Below are 10,279 nucleotides of genomic sequence, written 5' to 3'. Positions count from 1 at the left end.
CGCAGTTAGCTTCATTTGTCAAACACACAAAAACCTATAAACATAGACAAATATTGAAATAATCATCTTTATGAAACTATTATTTAATGTTGTAATGTTGACAACATCGTTTGAGTAAATATTTAATGAGAAAAACGAAGTGACTTTTATCTGATTACAGGATTAAATATTTATGTGCATGCATAATCACCTTTACCTTACTCACAAACACAGAAACAAATACAGATACAATGTAATATAATATGTTACATAAGAAAAATAATGTATTTTCTTCAGTTTGATTTAATTATATCAATATTAAGTCAATAAGCCAATTAAATGTGACTGTGTTTAATCTCTTTTCGACTTATCTTGTGCGCATAAAATTTTAATTGCATGCAAATTAATAATACGTTACACTGGAAAAATTGAATTACGAGGGTTCTATTGGCCGTAGCATATATGCTTGTTGAATACAACGAGTGAACGCTCAAACACTTTTCGAAATACCATAAATGACAGTCTTAAAGCGCATATAAAATCGCGTCTACTTCGATTACTTCCATCCATGTCACTTCCATGAGCTCTGAAAGATTTTGGCGCTTTTATGTGATTCAGGCATCTCTCGCCACCCTAAATTCAATATAATCTGATTATCGAAAATCACTTGTGTCACTTTCTCCTTGTGCAATTTCTCCTTATTTTGCCAGTTAGACACCAGTTTTCTTCATGCTTTTATCGTGCTCTATATTCCTGCATTTTTTCTACGTTTTACGGTCTATAATTTTTTAATCGACTGCAGTAAACTCTCCTTTGTATATGTACATCATAGAACATTGTAAAGATAGACTAAGTCAGTGAGATACCTGGTTGACTCCACTTAGTTTTTTGTGTTGAGTGCTTCGGTGTAAATGATTTAACCTTTACCATAAGCATTATTACTTTTTGCTATTTTTGCTGAAAGTAGAAGTCTTTTAGTACATACGATATAGTATCCATATTATACCCTTAAAAATTTTCTGGTACGCCCTATAGGTGGTGTTACAAGACCTGAGTTGTTGTTCTGCCTTACGTTATTTTAAACAGTCTTTGAAAGAGTTAAACGAATTAACTGAGCAATTCTTATCCATAGTTGTACTTTTGTATCATTATGCTGCTGTAGAATAATTAGTTTCTAAATCTTTTTTATTTTTCCAAAAGCCTTCTTTTCATGGTCATATTGCTGCTATACCTCGAGTTCTATAACAAGAAATCTGTTTGGAGCAAAACAACTAATGAATGTGTAGTTTGATCGCTAAACTGTGTGCATAGAGGAACTTAAACTTAGGTACTTATGTATGTATGTCTGAAAGAAGGAAAAGTTTATACCAAAATCCGAGTCTTTCAGAAATTTCATATAAAGTCTCAAGATTTGGATGTTTCCAAGATATTATTTTTTATTGCACTTTTTATTGCCTATTCAAAGGAATAAGCCGCAATAATATTCCTTTGAACTTTTTAAGGACAAAGAAAATGCCGAGGTTGTCTGCTGGACATCGGCTCTAATAGAAGAATGATAAATTTATTCTACTAACGAGCAAGTGGTACAATATATTTGTTGATTTTATCTTCTTCTCATATTATAAATATAGCTTTGCTTTGGTGGTCTGGACTCTCCGAATATTAATCTGAAAACTTTCGAGGCATACCTAGTACTAAAAGTAACTTTGCTTTCAAAGTGTAACTATTATATGTAACTAATTGTTAGTTTGAAAAGAAAATATATTCGTTTGTGGTCATATTTTCATCATATACTCACATATAATGGCGTCCACATGTGAGTACTTTCTTAACTTCATACTTTGCAGACAAACCTCGGTAGTTAAATAATAAATACAAATAGTGGGCGCGCTTGAGAAAACTTTACACACACTGGTCTTTGTTTTTGCTTTAGTACAAAGGAAAATTTAATTAAGCTAACCATATTTATGACATAAGCGTATAGGCAAAAACACACCCGCCCACACGCACACACAATAATTAAATATTTAATAAGTTTATAGGCAAACAAAGAACAAATTACACAAGTCGACAATTATTTTGTGAAAACAATAATTAAAATGTAGAAGTTCTAAGAAAAATATACAATATAATTAACAATGCGTATAGTTTAACAATTTCAATTCAATTTGGAATTGTTGTTGTAATAAATAATGGAAAAGGTGTGTGGTTTTGGTAAACCTATCACCTAAACTCGCACTCGAGAGTTCACAAAAAGACCTTAAGTTACTCTTAATAGACAACTCCTTACCAATACTACCAAGCACATAGTAAAACTGTAGAGACCGTAAATCCTTGCTTATCCACCGTTTACGCCGGCTTACCGTGATTCAACCACAACCGTTTTCGCTTGAAATTGTTGTAAATTACACACTCACTTTTCATCAAAAGTAACCAGCCTCCAACCAGAATTGTGCATGATTGACTTCAGTAGTATCTGGACTGTAAACATTATTCATATATTTAGCCACTTGGTTTACGATTTCAAAGAAAAACTGTAAAATATCGCAACCAAACTGGTTCAAGAAATTCCAAAACTGCTTGAGAAGCTTTATACAAGATTTTTTTTCTTTTCTTCCATCTAATGGAAAAATAATGAATTTCTTTTTATTAGATCTTATACTCTATTGGACTATGAGTGTTGTGTTCGATTCGCCACTCTTCAAGTTTCGCTGGTTCGAAAACAGCCAATAATAGATATAAGTGTATTTTTTGCTGGAATCCATATCTTTATTGGAAATGTTTTCCAATAAAATCTTCTATGAAAATGTCTAATCAGTTAGTGAGCCTGGTATGTAGTAGCTCTACAGGTTTCTCACACGTTGTTTGAAATTTTAAGAAGCTCGCCTAATCGTAGTCTTCGTGGCCATCACATACCACCATTACATATATATAACTTTCCGCTCCAAACCCTAGGAATTTTTATGAACTTTTTCTCAGTTTTTATAATTAAAAGTTTCGCCGTTAAATGGAAATTACGACTTATGAATGAAATATTTTAATGTTTATGAAAACATTGTTATGAATTTGAAATTCGGCTAGCGAACTATATTAGAAGTTGCACAACTTTCAGGCATGCACTATGATTATTTGCCACACAAACACGCGCGCTTGTGCGTAGTCATATAAATTTCATGTAGATGGATGTAGTAATTATAGTCTGTAGGCGTAAGCCATGCATGTAACATCAGCTAATCATGCCTTCACCTAATTACGGCACGACGCGAGTATTTCAAGTGTCGCTATAAAATAAATGGCGCCATTTCGATTAGCAACATTCGTGACCACGAATTTCGAACGTCAAAAGCTCCACATTGCAGTTGACACAGACTATTCGTTGTTGCTTTGTACGCTGCCGTTAGCTGTCCGGCTGTCATAAGATGCGCCGACTATTGGGTCCACTAGTACCCATCGAACGCAGCTTCTTTCGCATTCCGCGCTTTTCGGCTCACATTGCTGGTTTTTGGCCACAATCAACTAATCGGCATCGTTCATGGCTAACTGCTTTGCGTTTCTGCGTGAATACCTTTGCCGTTGCCGTCGGTGGTTTCGGGGAGATTTCTTACGGTTTCGTTTACTTGTACGATCTTTTTAGCGCGCTCGAGGCGTTCTGTCCGGGAATTACCAAGGTCATTTCACTATTGAAGATGACCATATTTTTTGTGCGCCACAAGCGTTGGCAACATGTGATTAATAGTATGCACCAATTGTTGTTGCTAGGTAAGTGCTACGCGCCACAATGCCCTAACGCGTAAAGGCTGGTTCATAAAGTGTTCTTTAATCATTTTATTTTTTCGGGCTCTGAGAATCTTGATATAAATAAACAATAATTTTAATCAAAAACCACAGAGCCAAATTATTAGTTTTTATGTTTGAAGAACTTCCAAAAACAGTGCAAAGTTCTCTAGTGCTAACGCGTAGTGCTTTTATTTAAGAAAAAAATCTGTTAAAATGGGGCTCTTACTATGCATGCTGCATTTAAATTTGTGCAGTAAGTTCGTGAGACTGCTAAGAAAATCACATTTTTGGTCTCAACGTCGTACGAATGTTTTTGCCCAAGCTGAGAGTGTGTAACTGAGTCCGGAATAATCGACTCCCAAATGGAAATCCACGGCGAAATTCAAAAAGGAGTTTTCCGAAGCTATAGTTTAAGTTAAGCTCATTATCAGCTATGGCTGATAGGGCCTTGACATATGTTTCTTGGATGGAAATCAACGATTTTTCATTTAAGTAAAATAGTCTGTCATATCACTGTCGCTCACTTGTGTCCAAAGATCGCTGATTCGGTGTTACCTCAGAGCTGACGTAGTACGACTTTTATTTGAGAAATACCAATAGCGATCGTTTTTTGTTTCTTTTAATTTCGGAAATGATAAAAGTCACATTATGAACCACCCTTTACATATGCACGCCGAACCCTGCTGGTTTTGTTCTAAAATCGTGTGCATATGTGCCCTATTTTTGGCGTAGTGCCGCCGTAGCAATTGTTGTTTTTGTGTAACTTTTCTATTCCACATTTGTTACTTCGCACTTCCATAGATATCAGCGCCGAAAAGCGCCGCATCGTGGATCCACTGGCCTCGTTTAGTTCCGCGTTGTCCTTTGTATTGCTTCTATCTGGTTCGCTAACGAATACATTTTTCAACATTTTGCCGCTGCTGAAAATGGGCTACTACAAGTGGCAGTCGCTGGAAGTGCAGCTGTTATTGCCCTTCAATGTTATGTAAGTGAACTTATGCATTATTTTCGAAGCTTTTTTTGTCGCACTTCGTTTCAGTTGCAACTCGAGCCGAGCATTAAATCTTAATTGGAAAGTTATTTGCAGGCTTATAAAACTGCAGGAATATAGAAAAGTGAAAGTTCTTTTAGCTTAAGGGCTTATCCTTGACCGAAAGCAGTTCAAGGCAGGCCGCGTAGTGTGGAAAGTTGTAAAGCTATAATATTAGCTTTAATTTTTTTTAAGTGGAAATTTATAAATGGAAATAAATACATTTGCTTGCAATAAAAATATTGGGCTGACTACGAGAAGTTTAAGTCAATAGTTGTGATTGCGGGTTCGGAATTATCTCTGATTTTATAAAAACTGTAGACAATAACGAACCTTCGAATATTGTTTATGCAGCAATCACAAGTTTTTAGAAAAATACATACTTCCAAAGAACGCTGCCCAAAAAGAGAAGTCTTTAGCAGGTTCCTCGTTCCTGCACTACACTAAATTTGCCGTTAAGGTCAGATTTTTCTAGTCCAGCATTCCTAGTTTACTGATGATTTAAAAAATATATAACATTTAAGCTTTAACGTCTAATCCAGAAATATCCTTCCAATATCCAAAAAAAATTTCTCAACATTGAAAAAGCAACATTTTTCTAAATTTTTGTATTTATTGTAGTATTTCTTCTTTGTATGTTATAATTTTGTGCGCAATCTGCTTCCAGTAATTTATAAAATGAAAAGTCATCACTTATGACAACCAGCTGTTATTGCAACAACAAATGCAATAAATCTCTCATAAAGTTGCGTTTTTTACACATACGTATAAGTGAACATTTGCGAACACACCCACAACTACTCACACTCATCGACACACATGCAAACTATTCTCTAAATTTGTGCTTGCTCCATGCTATTTGATTGTGCGTCTTTTCTATACCGTTTTGTGTTTTTTTTTTGCTTTTTACTCTTGCCACAAATATGTACATATGTATTTGCAGTTTGCCGGAAATGTTCGTCAATTGGCCATTTTACCCAGCCACATACCTGGTGCTGACGCTCTCCGGCGCCATGACGGTTTTCACTTTTAGCGCAGTCGATGGTTTCTTTCTCTGCGCCTGTATGTATACGAGTGCGTTGTTTCGCATGTTGCAACATGATATACGTAACGCATTCGCTGAATTGCAAGAACGTGAGTAACAAACGGTGCAATAAAAATGCTCACATATACATATACATATACACATATGCATACACAGATAATATTGCTTATCCGCCGCAGTGCACATATTTTGCCGCAAACACATTAGGGTGGTTCAATATTTTTTGAGTTTTAGTACAAATAAATTATCTAAATGGTGAACGATATGACAGGACATTTCTTAGTACCAAACTTTGGCGCTATCGAATTTTGCGTCCGAAGATATCGTTACATCAGAACGTACCAAAAGAATCCTTGAAAACCTAGCAATTTGACTAAAGCTGTAGGCTTCTCAACAGATTAGATTTACTTACTACTAATGCTGTGATTTTCAATGACTCGACCTGAAAAGCGAACGTATCACCAAATTGAAAGTAAATGTGAAGATCACCAATTCGAGTGTCATGGGAACGGCTTTGAACGGGTTGTTGTCGACGTAAGGCTTGTTTGCCTAAGGAGATGGCTTTTGCTATTTTGTCGTTTTCTCTAAGTACAGTTTAAAAGTGTTTTCCAGGTTCTAGTTTTTCCTGCTGAAAGATACGGAAGATATGTTAAATTGCTCAGATTAAGGCCTCACGTCTACATTGTCGTCTATTGGTTACCTATGTTGAGGTGTTGACCTCCTGGACTAAATGAACTCTTGGCTAGCCTATTCTAGAGGTAAACGCTAACTGAAACCATTTACTAAAGCTTAACTTCATTCGGCTGTACCAAAATATTTTAGCATTCAAGTTCCCTGTACTTTAAACAAAATGTTAAACCTGCGGAGTTCGCGAAGAGACGACCCAGTTAAAATAGTCGAATCAAGAACATAAATTTATGAGCTCTAGCGTATGCTGATGTTATTTTATAAAAATTGCTTGAACTATTTCGGTTAACTCTGCATCCGCTACACGCTTCTTTTCTCCCTTGTTGAGTTCCATTAAGATCACGACACTAAGCTGCGATGTAAGTCAAGGTTACCGCGAGAGACGGGTCTTATAATATATCCATTTCAATTTCTTTCAAGCGCAGTGGCCGGACGTGTTTTTTTATGGAATGTGGATAGCTTCCATTGTCATATGCAGAAGTGTTCTTAACTCATATTTTCATGTTCTATGAAAAAGAGAAGCAAAAATGTTTGATATTTTTCGTTTTTTTTTGTGATCATTTTCATACGGACCACCCTAAGATACTTACAGAAAAAATTTATATACAAGTATATCTGTGAGGTATGCTTTGCACGTACACAATCTCTAAGTCACATATTCCCGTACACACCCACATATACACTCAAACACCGGCACACCATATGTTGGCCAAAGCGTGCTACAATTTACTAACTGGACTCACACTCATCTAAGTCAACGCCAAATAGTGATTGATTGAATTTACAAAATTTTTACAAACTGCCCTGCCACCACACACCTCACTGCGCTCCCCCCCTCTTAACCCCTCCTCCCACATCTCACTTATAACTTTTGCCTTTATTACTTACATATCCGCGTTGCATCCTCGGTCGTGCTCTTGTTGCTGATGCTGCTGCTAGTGGAGCACTCAACGTTGGCGCAAAATATGCGGATACAGCATCGATTGGCGGTGCTCGTTGAGCGCCACAACAAAATCATCGATCTATGCAGCGATTTCGCTTCGGAATTTTCACTCATCATCTTGATGCATTTCCTTTCGGCATCGCTGGTGTTGTGCTTCAGCATTTTGGATTTGATGTTGGTGAGTTGGCATGTGCGGCAGCCACTTGCTTGTTGACGTGCTTTTGAAGTGTTGTGAATTATGTTGTTGCATTGGTGCGTTGTTCTTGAAGCAGCGTCATAACTTTTATTATCAAGAAAGTAACTTTCTTTTGTGTAACTTTTATTACTACGCCAATATTCAATAATTATTTTGAATGTTGCTGCATTTTTCACTAACTCATAGACACATATGCGGGTAGTGGGGTGCTTTAGTGAAAAAAGATATTATCCTTTGAGGTTGAAGAAATTGACAAAGAGATTCATTAAATTCCGTTCTTTCGTATTTCGACAGGTCGTAGAACAAGAAAATATTTCCTAAAACAGAGTGAAGTTGTCATATCTGTTGTTATAAGATATCTCAAGAAATTTTTAAACGTTCAACTCACGCCTGAACAACGCTTGCAAATAGTGCAATTTTATTTCGAAAATAATGGTTCTGTGCGGAATACGTATCGCGCACTACGTTCATTTTATCGTCGACAATTTTTTTTAGCGATGAAGCGCAGTTCTGGTGGAATGGCTATGTCAACAAACACAACTGCCGCATTTGGAGTGAAGCTAATCTTCAAGTGTATGTCGAAACACCGTTACATCCAGAAAAACTGACTGTTTGGTGGAATCATTGGTCCGTACTTCTTCAAAAACGATGATGGCCAGAACGTTACAGTCAATGGTGCTCGGTATAGAGCCATGATTACTAACTTTTTCATTCCTGAATTGAACAATCATGATGTCCAGGAGCTGTGGTTCCAAAAAGATGGCGCAACATGTCACACAGCTCGTGCCACAATCGATTTATTGACAGACACGTTTGGTGACCGCCTAATTTCACGTTTTGAACCTGTGAATTGGAACATCCTTTACATAATTCTAAATTAACCTTATGAGTACATTTCAATTATACAATCATTACCATTATTATTAAAAATTATTATCATTAACATTAACATTATTAATATTCGTATTTTCATTTCTAAAATCTTTCCATTAATATAAATTAATAATTAAATTAGTCGAACCAATACATTACGTATAATTACCATTACCAGTATATTTAAATTATATAACAAATGCCATAATTATGATAAAAATTACTCATTATTAACAAAATTATTACTAAAATTATTGTAACGGTTTCAATTACTTTTATCATTACCTCTACTGGAATCACTATTTCCTTTACAATTATAATTACCATTATTGTTTAAGTAAAACAATCGCGATAAAGACTAATTTTGAAATGTAGATACGTTAAATGAAAACTATTTCTTTCTTTGGTACATGTTTTCCGATCCAGAACTCCTCTTCCATAGGCGTGTTGACGTACATATGCTACAGCATCGCCGCTTTAACTCAACTGATTCTTTATTGCATCGGCGGCACTTATGTCAGCGAGAGCGTAAGCATTGACTTGCCAGTAGTAAGACTGAAAATACACTTATACCATATTTCAAAATTCTTTTCAGAGCCTAAAAGTTGCTGAGGTCATATATGACACCGATTGGTATAAGTGCGATGTGCGCACGCGTCGCATGTTGTTGATGATGATTTGCCGCGCACAGAAGGCGAAAACTATTCAGGTGCCATTTTTTACGCCATCGCTGCCAGCTTTTCGTTCGGTGGGTAATTGAAAATAATCAAAAACAATTTTACAAGTTTATTGTAATTGTAATTCTGTTAATTATCTATATGATTTTCTATTTCTATTAATTTTTAGATTGTCAGCACAGCTGGTTCTTATATAACACTTCTAAAAACATTCCTTTGAGCATCGAATCCACTCCATTCAAACGCTTTAGTGGGAACGATCACAAATTTATTAATTAAACACACATGGGTATGTATTGGCATATTTATTTATTAGTATTTTTTATTGATGTATACATATTTACATACGGTATATTAGATAAATGCTTAACAAATAATATAAATATAGGGATTTATAAACATTAGTTTGTATCTATATGGGGATAGATGTAAGACAGAAAATGTTTTGTTACAGAGTCGATTTATACAAAAGATGAAACGTAGTTATTGATCCTAATCGGTCTAGCACTTAAGTTTCTCTCTCGAGGAGAAAGATATTTGTCCAATGGTGAATAAAATCCTTCGAGCATACTTTTCCCGTAGAAAATGTTTGAAGTTCTCCTATTGTGCTCTTGAGGACCTATACTTTTTTTGCCTACCTTCAGACGTTTACCTCAATTATTAATTTATGCTACGTGTCTAAAAAATAAAACTCATGTTTAGCAGTGTTGCCAACTTATTGAAAAAGTGAAACTAATTCATAAAATATCAATTTTACTTCAAATAGTCCAAAAAGAGAACGCTGAACAGATTTTGAAACTAGCCGGATGAAGATACGTGTCCGTTTTGTTTAGGTAGAACCGAGTCGGGGAACAGTCATTTTTTGACTGTGGAACATCAAAAGTAGTACGAAAATTATGTGACAGAAATATTCTTACATTGATCTCGAATACCTCTAACTGATTGTTCAGTTGTTTTGAGATCTGCTGGAACTTACGAACTTAAAAAGACATCATCTGACCTGATCGTCCTACGGTTTGGTCTTTCTAGCTATAGGGCACAAACCAGATTAGAACAAGGGGTTTGTTGTGGT

At 35.7% G+C, this 10,279-nt stretch overlaps 1 protein-coding gene across 1 annotated transcript; it reads left to right on the top strand.

Moving 5' to 3' along the window:
- The first annotated feature begins 3,398 nt into the window (after positions 1-3,398).
- Or22c (Odorant receptor 22c) lies at positions 3,399-9,487 on the top strand. The gene is made up of 7 exons (XM_014247706.3): positions 3,399-3,738; positions 4,558-4,741; positions 5,730-5,920; positions 7,458-7,639; positions 8,957-9,058; positions 9,126-9,278; positions 9,377-9,487. Exons 1-7 carry the CDS (start codon positions 3,399-3,401, stop codon positions 9,425-9,427), a joined length of 1,203 nt encoding a protein of 400 aa, XP_014103181.1. The 3' UTR covers positions 9,428-9,487.
- Positions 9,488-10,279: the final 792 nt, after the last annotated feature.

This window comes from Bactrocera oleae, chromosome 3, assembly GCF_042242935.1.
Source record: "Bactrocera oleae isolate idBacOlea1 chromosome 3, idBacOlea1, whole genome shotgun sequence".
NCBI lineage: Eukaryota > Metazoa > Arthropoda > Insecta > Diptera > Tephritidae > Bactrocera > Bactrocera oleae.
The sequence above is the reverse complement of the archived record's forward strand: the minus strand, read 5'-3'. Positions and strand labels throughout refer to the sequence as shown.

Excerpts from the sequence above, each read along its gene's own strand:
- Or22c (XM_014247706.3), top strand. The coding sequence starts at position 3,399 with ATGCGCCGACTATTGGGTCCACTAGTACCCATCGAACGCAGCTTCTTT. Across the intron at positions 3,739-4,557 it reads GCACCAATTGTTGTTGCTAG|ATATCAGCGCCGAAAAGCGC; the intron begins GTAAGTGCTACG and ends GCACTTCCATAG. Across the intron at positions 9,059-9,125 it reads GCACTTATGTCAGCGAGAGC|AGCCTAAAAGTTGCTGAGGT; the intron begins GTAAGCATTGAC and ends AATTCTTTTCAG.